This window comes from Aphelocoma coerulescens, chromosome 8 (genome assembly GCF_041296385.1).
Source record: "Aphelocoma coerulescens isolate FSJ_1873_10779 chromosome 8, UR_Acoe_1.0, whole genome shotgun sequence".
NCBI classification, from domain to species: Eukaryota; Metazoa; Chordata; class Aves; order Passeriformes; family Corvidae; genus Aphelocoma; species Aphelocoma coerulescens.
Genome location: NC_091022.1, coordinates 12,016,755 through 12,039,654, shown reverse-complemented (window position 1 = coordinate 12,039,654; position 22,900 = coordinate 12,016,755). Strand labels below are relative to the sequence as shown.

General features: G+C 36.7%; 1 protein-coding gene across 9 annotated transcripts in view; it reads right to left on the bottom strand.

Moving 5' to 3' along the window:
* Nucleotides 1–22,900, bottom strand: part of VAV3 (vav guanine nucleotide exchange factor 3) — a 170,834-nt gene that overhangs the window by 59,309 nt on the left and 88,625 nt on the right. For all 9 annotated transcript variants that reach the window (XM_069022536.1, XM_069022537.1, XM_069022538.1 and 6 more), the window contains 6 exons: nucleotides 20,487–20,573; nucleotides 19,953–20,038; nucleotides 19,446–19,578; nucleotides 19,039–19,148; nucleotides 3,941–4,042; nucleotides 2,649–2,749 (listed from right to left, as the gene is read on the bottom strand). In XM_069022536.1, the coding sequence (XP_068878637.1) occupies nucleotides 2,649–2,749; nucleotides 3,941–4,042; nucleotides 19,039–19,148; nucleotides 19,446–19,578; nucleotides 19,953–20,038; nucleotides 20,487–20,573 (619 nt within the window). The remainder of the gene's footprint in view (nucleotides 1–2,648; nucleotides 2,750–3,940; nucleotides 4,043–19,038; nucleotides 19,149–19,445; nucleotides 19,579–19,952; nucleotides 20,039–20,486; nucleotides 20,574–22,900) is intronic.

Genomic DNA, 22,900 nt, shown 5'->3' with positions numbered 1-22,900 from the left:
ACAGGTACTGGTAAAACTCCTCCTTAAACTTTTTCTTGGTCTGTGCACATTATGAATGGCCAGCACTGCTCAATCAACACTTCTTTCTTTAAAAAGGCAAATAAAAAGTAGAAGTGGAAAACAGTAGAGAAAAACCTGAGGATTTCCCTTCCTATCACTGGCCAAAGTCCCTTTGTCAGGTGGACGGATGACACATTTTCGGCTAAGTAAGCAAAATCCCTAGTCCTTTCCATCCTCATTGTTTGGTAAAGCAAGGGGAAGTAGGGCAAGAGCTGCAGATTGGAGTTGGTTTTTGCAGCTATGATCTCAGAGCAGACTGTAAGGAAAGACACAGCTTAGCACCTCCTGTCTTTCTGCCTCAAGAGCAGGTAGAAGATACACAGCTCTCCTGTCTTGTATGAGAGCTACAGCAATCAGGGAGTCTTTGCATAGAAGGAAAAACAGACTGAGAAAAGAAAGCAAAGTCTGAAGAGAGGGCAGAGTGCTGAACACCTGGATGTAACCAAAACGTAACACAAAAAAGGATCTTAGCAATCCAGTTGCTTGCAGTTTCAGTACAGTATAATTCTAAAAACATTAGGAAGATGATTTAAAGTAAAATCCAAAATACCATTCTGCTTCTTTGAATTTTTAAAAGTATAATTTATTCCACTTACAAAGAAGGAGGAATGTGATTTGTTGCTGCTGTTATTTTTTTCTCTCTAGCAAGTGTACAGCATTGCTTAAGTATGTAGGAAAATTGCAAGAAATCAGACCTTTTGTTATCTAGGCATTTATGGTCATTCTTACTGATGCATGTTGCACCATATGTGTCCACAGATATTTACAGAGGAACAGAAAGATAAGCTCCTGCCACCTGGGGTGCCAGCTATCCAATTAAAATAAAAACTACAGAAATGATTAAAACAAAAGGAGCAAGACAAAGCAAAAAAGTAGTAGTAGGGGTGGTTTGTACCACAGAAGACAGCTCTCTTGTGAAGAACAATATGTGTTAGTTTTTCCACTCTATTAATTTAAATGTAATTGCTTTAAAACATTCCATTTTTAAGATAATTTTAAATATCTATTTTCCTTAGAGTATCTGCAGGAGGTTCAGTGAAAAGCCTGTGTTCTAAAAAGGATTTCAGTCACAAATACTTTGATTGCTTGTACAGTTTTCAGATCTACAAAAGATTATTTGTAAAGAGTTCAAATTTGGAGGATAGCATGGAAGATCTCCAATACAGAAAAGGAGCTGAGAAAAAAAAGTTTACTGACTACAGTGAAAGTCAGTACCTGCCATCCTGTTGATTTCATGAAAGAATGGCACAGGTAATTAGCACAGGGAGCCAAAAGCCAAGTAGAAATCAGAAGTAATGCAAAAAGGGACAAAGACAGAAACAAGCTTGTACAATGTTGAAAGGACAGCTAGAGTCAGTATCTGGAAACAGCAGCTCAGTAAAGAGCAGCGGATGAAACTATCATGTAATTCAAAAGTGGAAGAGAGAACATCTCTGTAACAGCATTTTATAAAGATTGTACATACTAATGCCAAAAAGAAAATAACTGAGGGGAAGAGGTTGCAGTAGCTTATGTGAAGTATGCGAGACATAAGAAACTTCACAGATTATTATGAAATAATTCTGAAAAGGAATGCACAGATTTTAAAGAAGTGAGAATGATACGTAACTGGAAACTTCCCCAACATATAAAACTCCAGTTTCCAGAAATCATCATGTGTTCCCAGTGGCTTTTCTCTTTTAAACACAACAGCAATTCAAAATCATCTCTAGAAAAAAAGAACAGTTGAGAAGCTGGACAGAGGGAAGAGTCAAAAACGGCACTAGGATTATATGACTGTGGCAATAGTGTAACAAATTCACTGCCACCAACAGAGTAGGTACAGTGAAGGGAAGGGTGGCCAGTGATGGGGGCTAACACTGAGCATTAGCAGTGGGAGATCCAGAAGATGTCAGAAAGAGATTTACAGGTATAATACTGAGCAGAATGGGAAGATGTCAAATTTTTGGAGTTATTTGTGGGAGGCCAAGCAGTAGTTGAAATCAAAAGATTCCTTAAGGTCCCAAAGAGCAGAACAACAGGGGAAGTGCAAAGTGACAATGGCCAGGAAAGAAATTCACAGAGCAATTGATTAAAAGAAGAAAAAAAATAGTTCTTAGGTGTGGGAAGTAGAGAGCCATCAATCACCTTTTTGTGAATACTGTGAGTGGACAGAAACCATGGAAACCAAAGAGATGAAAGAGGAAGCTGAGGCAATACAAACAGCTTTAGGAACTGAGAGGAAAATATGAAAATTGACATAGACATAAAGGGAGAAACACAAGGATGATAGATGATGCGCTGTACTGTAGGTGTTACATATGAGCAATCCACAATTGCAACTACAGCAATTCCTTGCTGTATAGGACATTGATGAAGAAATTGGGTTTGACCTGTAACAGTTCTCTCCTGCTTTGGAACATTTCAATTTAGTAGCAATAAAAATCCCTATGAATCCTAAATGCAATTCTAATTGTGCTTATAAATGGTAGTTTCACAAGTATGCATGTAACAATAAACACAAATTAGAGGTAAATTAAACCTTAATTATATCTAGCAAGTTTTATGTTCTAATTAAAAATGGTATTCGAACAATAAAAATTACTTACCACCTAAATTAGCCCTGCCACAATTGTCTAGTCTTCCTAAACATTCTTTGTGTGCTCCAGCTCCACACTTAGCACATAAATAGCCTTGATAAAATGTTCCCCTGTAAAATAAAATTAGGTAGTGATACATTAGAGGTGACAAATTCCACACATAAAGGACATAAGAGACATGGCAGAAGGTATTAGAAGTCATTTGTTGTTCTGCATAATCGTAGTCCTTAAAGGCTTGAGAAAAAGTGACATCTGACAAACAAGCAGCCCATCTACTTTCTGTCACTACTAGCCAATTAAAAATCACAACCAGACAGTTCTTTCAGACTACTAGTAGAATAAAAACCTCCATTTCAAATGTAATCCAAAACTGCTTTGGAACAGTTCACTTGAAATGATACCATTATGCATCTATCCTACTATAGATCTACACTGCACTTCATCTCAGTGGGAATTCGCCTAGGCACCATGAAGAATAGGATTCAGTTTAAGAGAGTTGAAAGTTTGAACGTATATTTAAGCATTAAGTAGTTTAATAGGCTATATTGCAAGTATTCTTGACTTTAAATTTGTTCATTTAAAAAAAAAAAAACCATGTATCATGGACACCTCAGTTAATCTTCAGAGCTGCTAATTCCTCTAACTGTCTCTACACAAGGTGGCACTTGGGAATACCCAGCTGGAGGCCCACGGAGAACAACATAGCATCCTGGGGTCTGTGTCCTGAATGCACTACAGCTGCTCCTCAGCAACAGCAGTTTGCAGCAACAGTAACTCAACTACACTGCTCCAAAGTCAGGAATTAGCACTCTTGACTTTAAGTTTAGAAGGTTGCACCATTTTTCATAGTCACTTAGACCTTATTGCATTGAGGGGGAAAAAAAAAAACTAGAAGAAAGAAAAATTCTCTGAAACTCCAGGTCAGTCTGACTATTCAGGAAAAGCACTGCTAAAGAAAAAAAAAAATCTACAACAGGGAGGAACATACCTGAAGTTAATTTATTCCATGCCTGTGCTTAACAAAGGCACTACCCACACTCAAACGCCCTTGCTAAAATGCTGTGCCTTCGTTTTTCAGAATATCAACAATACACAACGTACAATCACAGAATAGTTTGGGTTGGAAGGGACCGTAAAGATTATCCAAACCCTCTGCCATGGACAAGGACACCCTTCACTAGAGTGGGATGCTCAAAGCCCCATCCAGCCTGGCCTTGAACACTTCCAGGGATGGAGCATCCACAACTTCTTGCAGGGGCAGGAAAGGGAGAGACCACCACCCAAAAGAACCTTTACAATACCTCAGAAGCATCTGACAGACTTTGCAAGATGTCACCCGACTGAAGGTATGCATTTTGAACTCATGAAAGCTGGTATCTGCATAGTCTGGCCGGATGTTTGACCTAAAAACAAAATTTGAAAATATGCATTAAATGAAATGTAGAACACAAGGCAACGTTCACAGCAGGAAATCTTAATCCACAAACAAATGGTTTTATTTACACTTTAATGTTTTTCACGGACAAGAACCAGAAGGGCTTTACCACACACCTTGAGATGAAATCTGAAATATGATATTATGCAGACCTAGTTCCTAAATATACCCTATAACTACCTTAGCTGTCACAATAAATAGAAAACTAAAAAACTGGGTTTTATTCTTGTTTGAGTAACCAGGATCATTCTCAATAATATTTTATTATGTGAATGCACAAGGAAAAGCAGCTCACAGCCTGATAAGCACCATATTTGAAAACATTAGCAGCAATTTAGGACAGTTAGGTCATAACTCTGCAGCAATATACTGGATAACCTGAGTGCTTTCAAAACAATTAGAAAATATTCGCCAGGGTTTGGTTAGTCTTGTTTAAATGTGGTGCACAGTGCCCACAGCTGTAGCTGCACACAGTAAATTTAACAAAATGAAAGATCACTATTCACAGTGCCAAGATACCAACACACTATTAGCAGACTTATTTCCAAAGATCAGATTTATGTACAAAGCACTGGACCATCACCGTACATGTGTTTTGTTTACCCTCCCTACTGATCACTTTTAAAAGGGGGTGTATAATTTAAATATGACCCACTCATCATTTGTTGCACCAGTGACTGTTTTCAGATTTATTTTAATTTTATTAAGTAATCTATTTGATTTTTTTCTGTCATCTGTCCCATTTCCAAGACTGAATGGGAGAACAGGCATTTTCAATGGGTTTCTTTTTTTTTTAAATTCAGTAAGATCCCCAAACTAGCTTAACACTGTCAAAATCAGTAGTGATGAAATGCTAGGTACATAATTTAATATTAATCTAGACTGTATCAGACAAGAAAAAAAAATATATAGTAAGGGTTAATGTATTTTTTACTATTATTTATATTAGAATGTTTAAGACTCCATAAAGTTCTGGTAGTTTTTAATCAAATAACATAGCAAGGCATGATGCATAGGAATTAAAATAGGAAAAAAAATCCTGAGGGAAGGAATGCAAGAATCTACAGTACTCAAAGGAAAAACCAGAAGCTTTTCTGACATAGAAAATTACATATTCTCCCATTAAAGTTGGAGATATTTATAATACATAAGAATGAAACTTGCAACTAACTTCCAGACTAAAACACAGACCAGCCACAAACTGCAATGAAACATAGATAACCACACAAGCATCAATCCCTCTTGGACAGAATTAAAAGGCTTACAAAAAAACCATTCAAAGAATCTGTTTAAATATGCAGTGTCAGAAAGGTCAATCTTCAAATCCACCTGCTGAAAATGAACATGCTGAAAATGAAACTGTACTCAAAAAGCAAAAGGAATTTTGTTTTTATGCCTTATAACCTTACAATCAGTACTGGTTTTAATTATCTCCTTATTTCTTATTTTAATTTCTTCTCTAACATGCAAGATGTCCATACCACAATTCCTGCTAACTGAAAGAGGTGTGCATACTACCCATCCACAGCAGGAAGGTACAGTAGCAGGATAAAATTAATCTCAAAAAAGTAAAGAACTTTTTAAACCAGGACAAAAATTATTATTATTTTTGGGCTCTTAACTTGGTACAGCCTGTATTCCATAACCTGTCTGTCAGAGGGTTGCCAAAACTTCTTCGGCTGTACTCCAGGGAATCCTGAAAAACCCCTAGAACAAGTTATAGGACTTCACTCCCAACAAAAGCTCATTTTTATCGACCATTTTGCAGGACATCTTGCAGAACTATGTTCAAAGTATAACCCAAAAGTGCAAGACTCATGAGATTGAAAGCATATCAAATTAAACCTAACAACCTGACCATTTTTCAAGAAAAAGCCATAGAAAAAATTCCATTCATTTAATTAGAAAAGGATCAATCTTCAAAAATAATAACCATAAGTGGGTCAAAAGAAAAAAAATTACAACCTCATACAGAGAGTAGTTTAACACATGCATGTAACTACACAACTTCCTTCCATATGTAAAATTCTCCTTCATTATGCTCTCAGGCTATCTTCCACAAAGACTGAAATGCATGAACTACTCAAAATATACCTCCTATTAACAGAACAGAGATGATACAGTGTATTCATTCTTCTTTATATTAAAAGCAGTATTTGAAAAGAACAGTGCAAAATAAGAAATGGTATGCTTACTCAGGAGACAGAGTGCTGTAAAAAACAATATAGAAAGATATTTAGTGATGCAACAAAACCTAGAAAAATAAAATCAATGTGTATTGTCTACTGCAAATGTAGAGATGGAATAAGGAAAGCTTTGTAGAAGAACATATAGTGCAATGCTAACTGTGGACAGGAAAACACTTGCACATTCTGCTACCTGACCAGTAGCATTATGCATTATGGCAAATCCAGTTCCGTAGCCCCATCACATCAGACAAGTCTGAGATGATGCACTATAGCAGCATGTATGGAGCAGTAAGCCTTTTAATGTAAAGTCTGAAATTTATTGAATCTAGGGGTTTGGTATTTTAGTTTTCAATATATTTGTTTCCAAAATCAAAAATAACACAAAAATAACCAAACCTGACTAATACACCAAAGTTTCCAATTAGAGATTAAGCACAACTCATCTCTGACTAAGTCCAAATACTACAAGAACCATAGGAAATTTTTTCCACAAAACCTTTCAAACTGAATATCACACACTATGCTTTAAGTTTTTAAATACAGCAAATAAAGCTGCTAATGTGAAATAGTCATGACATAGCATACAACTTTTTATAGCCATGTCCAACCATAAAGAAGCTCTTTTAGTTACAGCATGGAAGCCTTACACTGACACCCTCAGAACACAGAGCAGAGCTCTCACAACACAGTATAGAGAACATTTCATCCTTTTCAAATCTACTTCCCAACCTTTAGGCAAGACAGAAAAAAACCTGAATATTTATGTTAATATTAATTTTGAGAATCATACTATTTTCCTCTTTAGAATAAGGACTTCTTGTTGGAGACAAAAAAAGGAAACCCAGACATGATTCTTAGCAAAATTCAAATGTATTGAAGCAATTAATAAAATTTGAGTCTTAAACTGGGTTCCTTTGCCATCACAGTGGGACAGCCAAGCCCTCCTGCAGACTCCTCAGTCCTTCCTAGCACAACTACTACTATTATGAGGTGCCCCAGGCAGGAAAAGAAACCAATGTTCTATTTCTGCTGTCAAACAATCTTGATGGGTGGCCAGAGCAGGAAGTCACTCATACACCAGAAATAGTTAATCGGAAGTAAATAGCAACAGGGAACACATTGCTCATTTTATTGTAAAGCTCTCTTATTTTTACAAGCAACAGCAATGTGGGGAGGGAAAAGTAGTTTCCCTTTGTCTCTTCTATTTTTTCCCCAGGCAGTTTTAACTTCTCCACTCTAGCAGAGATAAAATGTCAATGTGAATCTAACATGTTATTAGGACAATTTTTCCAATTCTCTCCTCAATTCAGCACCAGAGGTTTTATAAGGGACAACTACAAGTGCCCCCTCCTGCATAGTGCTGGAACCCCACAACCAGATTTACTCCAGTTGCTACTGCAGTGGCCTTGGGCTGCCCCTGAGCCTTCAGCACAAAGCTTTCTTGTTCCAATTTACTTACAGAATATTAGTCCCACAGGGACCAATTCACTGCTACACCACCACCCCAGAGACCTGCAGGTGCGTATCTCGCAAGTCTCTGCCACTTGGACACGCGATTCTTGTCTCTGCACGAGCCATGGGAGCCACCGTTCCAGGGGCAGAATGACCATTGTCTTCAGTCCATCCTCCATCTCTCAACAGTCCCTTTGTCTTTAAAGTTTTGCAAGTTCAGTGTAGGAAACAGCTACCCAGGTGTCTTTCAATTGCCTATCATCAGACTTTGGAGCACTCCTTGTGCATGTGAAATATTCTCCTTCTAAAAATATTCTCTCCACATTTACAGTGACACTTCTCTCTACTAACTCGTTCTCTTCAGAAGAGTAAATTGGTCATAGGCCAATCTCATCCCACCCACATAATGCAGCACCTTTATAAACGGTGTCAGGAAGTGTCATGTTATCAACCATCCCCCACAAGCCTCTGCAGACAAAATCCATTCTAGTAATCATCTATGCTTAGATTAATGGCACAGCTGACCACAGAGTAATGATATAGATAGCCAAAAATTGTCTTGTCAGACCAGACGTCTAGGTGCTTACTCCTATGCCTAGAGAATAAGGAATAAATTCTTTTGACTATCTTACCTCAAAATACCAAAAATAATTGAGCGTATGAAAAAAATGAAACCATTTAAACTACAATTTTCTCACACTAGAGGCTGGGATAACACATCAGAGACTTAAAACTCATGCTTAACCTCAAAATACAAACATGTCACAATCAAAAGACTAACACTTAAGTCAAAAAAAAAGCAATGAACCTTGGCAATCTTGACATATCCAACTGTGTAAGTTCTAGACCCCATTTTACAAACCTGAACTTTGATTATCTTTGAAGTGTTGCCAAAGTGCATATGCAATGAAGTGTATGTCATTAGTATCAAACAACTTAGATAAGATGTGTTACTATAATTTCCTTACTTAATCAAAACCATATTCTGATGAGAAAACATTTGAATCAGAATGCGTCTGAAGAGCAGTAGAATACCACAGGCACTCGGCTCCCTTATAGCAACAATTTAGGGGTTTATCAGCATTCTTACATTCATGCTTGTTTCCTACAAGAAAAGCTATACAGAGTACCTTTCACAACAGGCTGGAATAAACAAACAAATTACATCATCTTCAGGGGGTAGGCACAAATATACTTTCTTTTATTGTCAGTTAAGCTATCTCTACACAGGTAGGGCATACAAAATAAAATGCACCAGGAATACTACTAAACATGCAGCCAAAAAACTCCATCTTTTCTACAAAATATGTAGTTACTATAGATGCATCCCAAGAGAATAAATAAAAGGCTGAGAGATAGCTTATTATGTAGCTCCTTCCTCCTATTTTCCCAGGTGGAAAATAAATATATTAAAATCCCATTAATCCCATTAAATCTTCATTTCCAGAAAGGACATATTTCTAAATATATAAAAAATGAAAAATAATCTTGTTTTATAGATTTTTCAATACTGAGTACATCTTTTCTTGGATGTTTAGCACTTCAGATATTTCAGTATTAGCCTTGGAGACCAAGAACTATTGTCTCAAGTTTGTCTTGCATGGACATTATTACTGAAAGCTTACTGGCTGCCAAAAAATCTAACAGAAATATAATCAAGGGATAAAATGAAATATTACATTTGCTAGATTAATTAAATCCTCACACCAAGTTTAAATATTAAATAGGAAATTAATAAAATGCAAACCACATGGCCTTTACTGAATAGGAGTATACAAAATGTGGCATTATGAAAATGCAAAGAGTAGAAGCAAATAGAACGTGCAGTCTTTGGCTCCTGGTTAGAAATGTCCATCTCATAGCACAAAACAAGCAAGAAGCGATTTAACAGCAGAGAGCACTGCAAAGCGACCATCTTACAGCTTCACCTCCAGTGAGGAGTTAAAGGAAGGAGACCACAGAACACAGCGCAAGGAAAAATTCTTTCATTATAAATCTATTTACCATTGCATTTAATGCTACTAATTAGAAACTGTAGTTTAAACAACCTGCAAGGTCCGGTGCTGTCCTCCACTAGTGACCAGTTCTCTCTTTCTCGCTGTATTTTGAGGGCCACTTCTTTTAATTGCTTCCCTGGCAGCTTTTCAATACCAGCTTGACTTCAGCAATTAAGACCTCTCCAGATTTCCCCCCTCCCTGGGTCTAGGCCACTGAAAAGGTGTTGCTTAAGCCCACTACAAACAATTTAATTAATGTTGAAAAATTGCTACTCTGGAGTACTTAATTAAAAACTCAACCTCTCTTTCCCAAACTTCAAGTATTTTTAAACTTTTTTTTTTTCCTTAAACTGGAAGGGAAAATGTATCACAGGAAGGGAAAAAAAACCTCTTCAGAAGTTTGATATTCCTGGGAGATATGCAGACAAGAAGCACATCCATGCTTAATCATAGCATGTATAGGAAAAGAAAGAATGAACATTTCACACAAAGAGAAATGCAAAAGTAACCCTTTGCAAGCGGATCAAGAAAGTTCCTTTCAAAAGTGAATTGGCTGCAAAACAAGATAGTATCAGCAAGAGCAAGTGCTGAGCCAGATACTGTGGGGTAGATCACTGCTATTAAATACAGAGAAAGCAAAGGCCTTGTAAACATTGACTGAATCAAGTAAGTCTTTCTTAGAGGACTGATGGATAAACCTCTCAGCAATCATTTAGGCCCAGAGATGTTCCTCCAGTCTGCCACAGCTCAGCAGCACTGGCATCTTTGAGACGAGCAACCTTCTCCTCCTCCGGCAGCAATCCCACAATAGTTTTCTGAGTAACGTGAAACAGCAGCAAGTTCTTGGGCTGGAAACAGGCTGTCGAGCAGTCACAGGTTCTGCATAACAGTACAGTGAGACAGCTGCCCTTTCTTTGGGGCTGACAGTTCTCCCCAAAAGGGAAAAAACATGCTAGGAAGTTCTAATGATACGTCTTATTTCTGGGTTTGACTTCTTTTCACAGAAATGCTATTTAGGTCAGGTCTAGAAAATCATTTTCCCACCTCAGTCTCTTCAAGAAATGTAATCATGTCACAAGAAATTATGCGGAGTTCAGTTGTATGTACATGCTTGAAAAAATGTCTGTCATTTTGAAAGTACATTATATTTGAAACTGAATAGCCATTTCACTTGATTAAAAGTTGGCTTTAGAGAATAGTTAATGCATGTATGCCCACCTGTGAGCCCAGAGACGTAACAAATAAGTGGATGCATGAAGCATCAGATAAAGAGTCTCCAGTGAATTGCAATTGTTTTAAGTATTAAAAGAAGAAATACTACAGGGAGCTCAGATAAAACTTTGTACCTTGAACTCTCCTCAACTCTCAACCTCAAGTTAGACCTTTGCATTTCAGAGCTGATATTATTCTGCACTCCATGTTATGCTTGTAATAATTTAAAATGCTCCCTACATAACTGTTCAGAATTAGGACACCCTGAGCACAAACTGCTGAAGATCATTTTCAAGTGTATGTTACATGAAATCTGATGCTGTGCTCATGCAGTATAGTTTATAAAGAAAACAGCACAGGTTAATACCTCTGGATACTGAAAATTTTCATTCCAGATTTACTTATAGTATAAATAACTGGCATCACTGCAGAAAATGCATTGGTAAACCCAGATCTAACCTAAGTATTTCTAAGATAGAAATTATTTATGAACACATCCTAAAAAATTCCTGGTTTGTGCCAAAGTGACCTCCTTCCAAAATTTTACACACCTTAAAATTTAGCCATGATAATTGGTACTAAGCATCTCAGAGAAATGTGGAAAATTTTTCTAGCACTAAAATACAGCTATTGTCACATATTCAAATGCTACCTAAACAGTTTAAAAAAAAAAAACAAACCCAACCCCACAACAGGAAGCCATGGATGTTACTGTCAAACACGACTAAAAGCTCTCAGCCAAACCTCATATGAAGGATTTCAAAGTTGGTCTCAAGACATGTTCACCCTCACTCCCTGCTGTGACATGCAGCAGACATACCCTTAGGATCCCACTCCCTACAAACAGAACCAGTCTTACATTTGCACTATGCTTACTTTCCACTCAAAGTAGTTCAGCTCTGTGCACTGTCACCGTTTCAACTGATCACACAACACGCTGTCATCTAACAGAAAGGCATTTGTGCAATAACAAAGTAAGAGAGCAGAGAGAAAGACACAAGTAATTTACAAATAAGTAAAATACAAATAAGTATTCCTTTTTGAGTCTTTACAAGGATTTTATTATTTACCGAAAAAAAAAAAAAAAAAAGGCATTCCTAAGAGATATTCTCACTAGAGGTGAGCAATGTCATTTCACAAAGGATGATTTTCAGATTCTTTTTTACCTTCTCTTCTCAGGAGCAATGCTGATTACTTACAGCTAATTCATTTTCTCTGATCCAGCTAGGCTGTTATATTTCACAATCATCTTTGAAAATGCTATTTACTGAAGTAATCAATCAATCAATTCTCCATATGCTAATACTCAAGCATTCTGGTTTGTCACATCAAAGAGTCTTCATCAAGAAGACATGTTATAAAATTAAATTAACCATATCACAAGTAAATTGTGCTTTTGATCAAGAATGCACAACTCCTAAGAATTTGCTAGGAAATTTGCTTATTTGATCATATGATGAGTGGCTTTTTTGAGATCAAGGAAAGTATCTTGTTAACTTTTTGGAAACATACTGCATTGTTTCAAACAAGATAATGGCTTTCCTTTTTCTTTATCAGTTTCTTTTCCCAAAAAGGATAGGAGATGAACTGCTTTGAGCTAATCTATTCCTGTATAAAATTTTTGATCACTACCTGATAGGAACAAAAGCTCTGTCACACATCAGTATTTGTAAATCAAAAGCATCAATACTTTATTTACTTTAATATTCACTGGCTGAGTCTTATTTGTGAAAGTTCTAAGTCTTACAAATCCAAATTTACCAAGTTGCTTGTATTGATAAGCTTTAAATACTTTATCATATACACTAAACACTTAACTGAATATATTTTACACTTAACTGAAGACAAGTCTATGTTTTGGAGTCAAAAACTATGCAAATATAGGATTTATACAGCCATTCACTTGTAAATTACTCAAGAAATACCTATATCTAAGGAAAAAAGGTAGCATTGGTTTGCAAGGAGAAGCTAGGACATCTATTCATATAACCAGAGTATCAAGACAAAAACATAACACAGCATTCCATGTTTTAACACTGAAGATAACTCCCTGCACAAAAAAGCCAATATTAAGATGGTGGTACTTTATTTTTATGATGGAGTCACTACAAAATTTATTTCACTGAATTTTAAGAAGCACTAATTTTCATAGTAATATACCTCACACATTGTAAGGTAAGTTGTAAAAACATTAAGATTGGGATATCTTTGATTTTTGTGAACTGGAAGACATAATATTAAAGTATATTTATCATCTTCAGGTGTTTACCCACTGTTTTCATAAATTCTGGTTTGCTTTCACATTTTACACTGTCCTTACACTGTGCTCTTAATCATACATAGCATCTTCACACCGTTCTTGCTGTGTCTGGAATAATCTAAAGAAATTTTATAACTATAAATATGTTGTGAATGATTGCTTATAACCCTGAAAAACATTTGATCAAAACCAACTGGAATCACAGCAAAGAACAGGCAACCATTCTTCTTTAACAGACATGAACTTGGCATTCATTTTTGCAGTATTGCAATATTTATACTGATGAAAAAACCCCAGGCAGACATGTTTGTTTATTGCTTTGGTAACCTATGTGAGGTTGGTACAAGTGAAACACCTCTGCAGGTTATTTGAAAAATGCAGCAGACATCTAAGGCTTTTAAGGTGCTCTGATAAGAAAGCTTTAATTTAATATGTCAGTGTTCAATATGTCAGAGCTCAAATATTCTCTCAGAAGAAAGCTTAATGCACATGCATTATTAATGTACTATCTGAGGGAACAGATCTATTTGAGCAGAATCTGACCAATGTCATTAGTCACAGAGTGCAAAGTGAATTTGAAAATGCGAAGGATAATAGGTAAGAGAACACTTTTCACCTACCTTGTGTCTTGTACTAGTTTTCTTTAAAATTTAGAAAATTAATGAGCTCTAGTTACAATTTATGTAGTTTCCCTAATCTAAATTGTTGTGCACACACCGACCAGGTTTGAAAATCAATGAATCTCAGGGTTATTTCCTTACTATCAGATGATATGTTCTGTGTCCCTTGAGTTGCAAGACGTGAATTACGTCGAACTGAAGCAGCAATTTTTCAAAAACATGTTAGACTCTACCTGAGCTGTTGCACAAACTCTCTAGTGACCCAAAACAAAGTACAGTGTAATTAAAACTAAAACCACTATTTTTTGAGGGCTGTACAGCTTTCATGTCTGAAGTCTTTTATTTAGGTATGTAAAAGAAAAATCAGATTCATTAACTCCATACCCTAATCACTATAATGAACCTGTTTCCCACTGATTTTTCAGGCATTACTAATTAGACATGACATTAATATTGCTATTTCAACTACAGCATCTAAGCAGAAACTAGTCATAGTACTTCAGAAGGTGAAATTTTAACTGTTCCTCTGCCTGCAAGATGTTTTCATAAATTTCTCAGTTTGTGAAAGGCAGTAGTTGAATAAAGCCTAATTAAAAGGTGTGTTACAACACTGTTGCAAGAGACTTTACAATATTGGTTCTGTGTGTCTTGAAATCCAGTAGGACTAAACTCAAGCTGACACAGCCCTGAGCAACCTAAGCCCTGCAGAAGACTGAAGTTTAAAATCTCCACACACCTCTTCCAACCTAAATTCTTCTTTAAATTGCATTATGTGTAAGACATTTCTATATTCAAGTTTGCTGACCATCATTTTTAGAGTGGATTACAAAGCCCAGTTGAGAAAGGCTTAATTAAATTAGGAAACTGGACAACATGATGACAAAATAAATTCAGCACAAACCAGCACAAGACATTGCATGTCATATTACACTAATAGGTTCAAATATTCTCAGTGGGTAACTATAATCTGCAGCCTTTCATGGGAAAGATCTCTGCTGCTGTGACAATGAGAACACACACCTGCTTCATGCTCTACTGCGATCAAGAAACAAACTACACACAAAAGTATTTAGTGGATGGAAGTGAATATTAAGTGTCAGCATGAGACAGACGTAGCAACAATCAACAGATTTTCTTTCAGTATTTATTGTCACCTCATGAGAAAATTGAAGAATTAAATTCTTCCCAACAATGATGAGAAAAGCAATTGTTCTATAATAAGAAATTAAGCCTTGTAATTAGCTAAGGAGTAATGTAACTGTGGTACATACATAGAATATGTACACATGCATACAACAGAGGAGGGACACTTCAACTTTCAAGGAGATTTTTTCTTTCTATAAAGAATGGTTAGCATAAATTCATTGACACAAATATTAGTCAACTATTTTTAAAAATAAGCATTTTTAAAACCAAAAAGCATGTGTAGAAGAGCTTTCTAGGGAAAAAAATACCTATCAACACTCCTACCTTTGAGCATAAGCTGAATAACATGAAAGTATAGAATATTTTATGTAATCTGTTGGTATATTATGAGACATTACATATCTGCTCTGCTTCTTCTGGTGTTTTTAATAGAGGAAGAAATTAGACAGGATGTGCTACTAGAAATTATAAAATATTTTGTCTCACACAATATGTTTTTGAAGTTTTAAATGGCCTACTAATGGCAAATAAACCATGCACTTTATCACATTGCTGACAAACTTTCATTCAATACATGATGTCTCTAATTTGGCTGAATGGTAACAGTAATTTGGCTGTACACTTCTATCAATATTATCTTGGATATGGAAAGACTTTGCATTTAAATCAATGCTATTTGACACGCTAGACCAAATTTAAACATTCCATGTCTAGTACAGTAAAGTCTTTGCAGCACTATCTTTGAAAAGATGCTTATTTACCCTTGCAGCTAAAGGCTCATCCACTGCTATGAACAGAGCTCCAAGAACAAAATAACAACTGTTCAAATTGGCCACTGTCAGAGCTAAGCATCACATCTCTTCCAAGGCAATAAGCAGGTTACACTCCCCCTGTGCATGCAGAACTTCCACTCACACCAGTGAGAAGAGGCACATCAAGACAGAACTCAGGCACTTACCATGATGGCTCCTCTTAAAACATCCTCCAGTGGTCTCTGCCAGACAGCTTTACAAAAACTTATCAAACCCACCAACCAAAGCTTAGACTTTTAGAGCTTGACTGCAATACTAACTATGCTGCCCCAGTGTGCTGCTTCATTTTATTGTGATCTAGAAAATCCAGTAGTCCAAAAGAACCAACAATTTTGGGTTGTACACAGTAAACTTTTTTGGGGGGGGGGAGGGGGGCCATATGGGTAAATGAGCAGCTTCAGCTGTAGCTATTCTGTGTATAGGTGAACAGCATCAAACTCAGTGCAGCCAGACCACAGTATCATTGTTGTATGAGGATGGGCTGTATGAAGAGACTTCAAAGAACACCCATTAAATTCTTAGGAGAAATAGAAATCATAGTGTTTGGTATTATATATTCTCTAAATAAAGCAACAGTGTCAGGAAAACAGCAAATACACACGGTAGGAACAAAGCTGTAATACAAATAAAAACAATTTACTCGGTTTCCTATGACCAGTAACCCAGCATTTCCAACCTCCCTCAGAATAAAACTCATCACACACTACAGTAAGAGATATGGCTAAGAGGTAGAATATTTTCACAGATTTGTGAAATTTGCTTTCTAACAGAAACTTACTAGCTGAAAAGCAACACTCTGGAAATTGCACTGGGGTTTCATCTATCCTTACTTTAGGAATTTTCCATACCATGTATGCCTAGTATATTCCTGCCCTCTGCACCTAAATCAAGTCCAGCTGGCAAGGCAGTGTTCTCCTCTATTTCATACTTCATCAGTAACATAAGCTTCCCATACCTGGAGACAAATTCTCACCTCAACACCACCAGCATCTCAACAGTAGGTGCTTTTTCAGCAAACAAACTATCACTGTTTAATATGCTAGCATAAGCATTGAAGTTCCTCCCCTCAAAAAACCAGAAATTACAGTCTAGCTAAAATAATTATGCCTCTAAGACAGTTCTAGTGGCAACAAGGTTAATTCTTACTTTAAAAAATAACAAGAGATCCTAGTTTGTTCTCTTATTATGTTCTTAGATTAACATTTGCACAAACCTAACTTCAACACACTGCTATCCCAAAGGAATTGAAATTTCTGTCTGGAACTCAGTAAACAACATCACTTCTGATAATCAAAACCCAGTATTATTCATCCCTTCAACTGTGCTGGTTTTGCAATCTTGTAAAATTTTTAAGTAATGAGAATGATTTTGTCCATAGAAGCAGCACTTATAATGGTATGTGATGAATAAGAGCATAATTTCAACCACGGCTACTTTTCAGAGCAGAAGAGTTAATCTACACAGTAGACAATGAGAACCCTGAAAACAAATCAAACCAATCAACAACCATTCAACATGCTTGGCTTAGTTTATTCCCAAATACAAACTCTTGTGTCTCAACATGCACTAGAACACAATTATTGCTACATGCACCAAGGTATGCTTTGAGACAGATGCTGAGGGAAACATGCAATGAAGTCAAACTCATGTAATGGAGTGGTAATAATGCCACTGCATCATGGTGCACCTCAGCCCTTGATCCTACTGCTCCAGCCCCGGTGCCTTAACCAGATGGAAGGAGGTTAAACTAGAGGTGTGGCTTTACAAGAAGGACAAACATCCATGCAAGACACCACCACCCATTTTCAAAGACCCAAGTCCATCTGCCAGAGAGGAAACAGTGACACATGGACTCATCAGCCATTGAGGTGCTGCTTACTCTTACAGGCAAGCAGCAGCACTAACCCCTGTTCACAGAGGCACAGTCCCAGCAGCTGAGCAGTGCTGGCTTGGTGCCTAGCACAGCATGAGGGGCAGAGCTGCACTCATGCAGCAACACAAGGAGGGGCAGGGGAGAACAGTCCTGCACACAACCATAAAAATGCCTGAGAAAAATTGGGAAAAAACTCAAAGTGCTCTCCCCACTCTCCTTAGCTCCTTGCCTGACTTCTGGTTTGCTTGGTTTGGTTTCTTGGGGCACTGGGCCAGGACTCCTGAAGAGTGATGACTATTTGCAATGCTGAGTTCCTCACCTCTCATACGTGTGTTAAGTAAATGTAATTGTGGTATTACACAAAATACAGCAGGGAGAGAAGAGGGACAGAAAAAGGCACACATGCCAATAGACACCTCTTTCCACCCCAATTACGCCACCCAGAAATTTTTGCCAAAACATGTCATTTTTACCTTCAGCAAGATGGGAAACATAGTAAAGAGGCTTGATTATATCTGTCCAGCCCAGGGTCTCCTTCCTTATGTTTCCTTTTAAATCATAAACACTCATCACACTGAGGCTTTTAAAAAATATGCATAGTTTATGGGGAAGTTTCACTCAAATCAGCTCACAATGGCCTTTTTTCCTGAATCCACACACATTTAGGACCACACCGGGAGCCTCTCACTCCCCCTATTTTTCTTTCCATAAAACGAGCATCATCCTGTCATCCAATTCCCTTGTGAATGTTTTAAATTTAATCACAATATCCACAGTATCAATAATCATGTTTGTCTTTCTGACAAGACTCAGAAATGGAAATAACTTTCATGCTGCATAACAGTAATGTAATCTGCAGTGCTGCAACTCAGCAACTTACTTTTCAAGAAGTCTAAAGCAACCTCATTTTACTTTAAAACATATAAAGGAATACAGCCCTTTGAAACTAAATACCATGCAACTTGATTCAGATACTAACTAATATTTTAGATAAAAGCCACTAGAAAAGATGCCAGGATCCCCCCTCAAACCACAAGCATCACCTTTCAAAAACATACTTCAATTAGTCAAAATTAAAATGGGATGGGAAAAATGTCACTATTATGATAGACATTTATTGTTAAAATAATTAATGTTTCCCCGTGGTTGCTTAAGACATCATTACTAAAACAGTTTTAGCAGCAAAGTTGGAAAGTACTACATAGCCTAGAGTGCCCTCTTCCTTTTCCAAGACGAATTTCAGGGAAATACTGTTGATGAAGATGTCAATCAGGTTTTTCTCAGAATGTCAAATAAAATAGATAACTAGACTGTATTAAGACATGGCAAAAGTTCATCATAATTTAAGCAAAATCCTTACATGAGTGATGAATGCAATTCTACCCTAATAAAAATATACTTACAGAGCCATCTGAAATTGTTCAAGCCATTTTTTCTTCAAGTCTTTAGTTTTGCAATAAACTTCTAAACCATTTTCACCTTGGTTATGAATGAGGTAGAAGCCATAAGACCACTGCATAAGAAGATTAATAATACAAAGGTCATAATTATGAAGAAAGGAAAGGGGGAAAAAAAACCCTAAAAATAACAAAGCATTCGTATATTCTTTAATTCATTAATTTTGGGAACAGCAAGACACGTTATTGTGTTCCCTTAGAATGACTTACTCAAACATTTTAATTATATCAAAATAAAGTTGAAACTTCTAAATATTCACTAAGAAATTGTATTTACATTTTAAACTCCTGCAAAATGCTTCAAATTCTTGCTAAAAATAAGCATTTTATGTGAATTAGCAACATATATTTACCTTCTTATTTTCTTTATCAGTAGTGGGATTATTTGTAATTTTGTATTTCTGAAGATCTATTATTTCCTTCATTTCATAATTATCCCCCCTCCGTTTGCAAACAATGACAGCTAGATCAAACAAGAAGATATGCCTATGAAAATACAATACAGAGATGGTTAAGAACACTCCAGAAAGCCAACACCAAAAAGTCTTATTTTACACACTTTTGCCAGTGGCACTTAAATTTTGAAGGCGAAGAGCTAAACTACTGGCTAATAAAACAACCATCACTGAAAGTACTTTTGATTAAGACCGACTCCTTGAAAGGGACTCAGTGATCTTAAATAGTAATGTAATAACTAATTTTCCATTCATCACTTTGCACATTCACTTGGTAAATGGTAGACAGGCCCAGGGAATGCCCACTGGAATGGAAAGCCCCCAAGAAGCAATGGGCTGGCTTCAAATCTACAAAGAGTTATTTAACAGGTTTTCAATAGCAAACACCACAAGGCCTGCCATCACCTGTCTTGCCTTGCACGCTTGTCCAACGTTGTTATCCTTATTTCCCCATCACCTTGAGGTCTCCCATACTGTAAGAGGGAATGGTTCTGAAACAGAAGTAGAATGTATGATTCCATACAGCAAAAAGTATGAACGTAACAACACATTCAAATGTTAGACCACTCACTTCTTTTACCCCAAAAAACGACTTTTCAGACCAGCAAACATCTTTTCCTCACTACCATCTAAACTACATACTATAAAGAATCAGTCCATTCTATTTTTGTCTTCAAATGGGAAAGGATGTCCCATTACAAAAACACCTGAGAGTCACTGTACACATACAAACCTTTAACTATGCAAATATATTTATCTACTGACAGCCAGAATAGCAGAAATTTATGCACTCTAATACCCATGGCATTCGAAATCAAGCATACTTAAATATCACCAAGAATATTATAAACTCATACGAAATGAGGAAAAAATACATCTATCAATATTTTTGATCAAAAGTGATTTAAAAATTGTATGTAAATTAAAAACATCACATACCAAATTCTCTATTGATAGTTGAAACTGTCTAATTTCACGAAGAGTTTCATTATCTCTCTTTACTTCATTTACATATTGAGCCAAGTCCTAGAGTACCAACAAGCAAAAGGGAGGAAAAAAAAACTTTTTTATTGCAAAAATACATTTTTAATACATTATTTTACTGCTTGAATACATTATTTTGACAAGTTTATTTCTAATTTTATCTTTGACTTAATGACATATTTAGTAATTTCTCTTGAAATTCTCTTTATCATTCAAGAATTACCAATATCTATGCCTAAATAAAGAAGGAAAAAAGTATCTGCATATCTTCAATAATATTTACAACACTCTTCATGGTATTTATTGGAACATGAATTTAGTATCAAGAAAGAGGGAAAAAAGTAATAAATGCTAAAAAAGAGCTGATTTTTTCTGAATTTCTTTAGTGTCTTATTTTCAAGATTAAAGATGGAAATATAATTTATGCAGCACACTACTGAAAAAGCAATCAACATCCCATATCTGAGGTAAATAGGAAAAAAATAGAGACTATAGTAAAAAACATCTATAAGGCAACTCAAAAGCAGAATGTAAGGTGTAAACGAATCATAAACCTGGGTGCTTATTAGAAGAGAAAAAGCTGTGGCCCCAGTAGTGGGATTTTGCTCTTACTGTCACACAGCAGAGAGAAGCCATTACACAGCAGATTTTAAAAGGGGCTTTTGAAGGGATATACTACCTGAAGTCACAGAGATCATTACTGTGCCCTTTACCAGAACATGTACTGTACACATTTCACTGAAGGCTTTAAAATGCTCTGAACATGCTTGAGTAATAGTGACAATTTGCTGGGGTTTCTCTGTTTATGGCTAGAGATGAGGAGTGAGCAGAAAAGGTAATTGGTAAGGTCAGGGATGCTGAGAGCAGCAGTTGGAAAAGGCATTCTCATCTTCCTAACTGGCTTTTACAGTATCCCTTCAATACAGTCACAAATTCGGAGGGTGGGAGGAAAATACATCTTCTTCCTAAGATGTTTTTAATCAGAATCTGTGAATAGCTGCAGTCATTATGCTAGTTTCCCAAATGGATCTGTGCAGGATACATTCACATCAGTCCTAAAGACTTAGCTTAGAAATTAAATAATGTCCTTTCTTGCTGCTAAAAGAAATCCAACAGCATAACTCTAGCAAGAATTTTCTTTCCTGGGGGCAGTACCACTTTGCTAGCCCTTTTTCCAAAGACATCTTCTTTTTGAGCAGAGACACCGGGGTTTTTATGAGCAAAACACCAATGCTACACTGTTATTTCTACTACAGTGGCAGGGACTACAGTAAATCAGAATGGGAACAATGCTGCAACCTAAAGGAAAGACGCTCATACCTCACAGGGTTTGTGGGTTTGGAGAGGGTGGGGGTGAGGTTTTGTGATACTTTGGTTACATCCTGCCAGCCAGCATGTATCTGCCACAGCCACTCTGGCAAGAGATTTCTTTGATTTTTCAGTCCAACAGACACCAACTATGAAGAAAGCCAGCAAATGGGAATGAAAAAGCAGGAGTAAATATAAAACAGAGTTATTTTCCTAGCCAATTAGCAGCAACCAGGATGCATGGCTTGCTACTAGATGGATGAAACACTGTGCCATCTCTTTTCAGGCACCTCTCCGAGGGAAATTATCATGGTGTCCATCCCTCTACACTCACTGCACAAAAATGGATAACAAAATAGGGAACTAAAAATCTCATCTGTGAGCTGGTTTGTATTCCAGGCATTCAAGGCAGTCACAAAATGGGAGACAGCTGTGTGACCCAAAACTAACTTAGTCTGACTTCAGCATCTACTGTGGAACATACAGATTACAACGGGAGATATAATTTATGTCATGTTGGCTCCTTTCCCCACGAAGACTAGAAAAAACTTCCCAATTCCAACACATGAATGTCACCATTCATGCCTTGAAGCCAAGTGAAGCAGACCTGTGCTTTGTTTCTGAAGCTGTGCAGAGGAACACATATTACCTTATGCACAAGGCAGCACAGCTATTCTATAAAGCTATCCTATAAAGTATTTGTTTGCACCACTTGCAGGTGAATGTATAGTGACAGGTACCCTACCTCCAGAAAGATGCTACTGCTTTCAAAGGTAAAGCCACAGAGATCATATTAGGATGACAGAAAAGGTCTTGTAAAGAAAGATAGCTGTCCATCACACTGGGAAATTACTGACCTTGACTCAAATTGGCTGACAGTAGTAGAAATATTTCTAAATTTCAGAAGCAAGACCAACATGATTGAAACACCTGTTTTTCAGCAAATGCAAAAGTAACCCGAAATGGGGAAGTACCGTTTCACAAACCTTCTACTTCAGAAAACTACTGAACTTGTTTCCCAGACTTGAAAAAAACCCTCATCTTTATACTTGCCATGACAT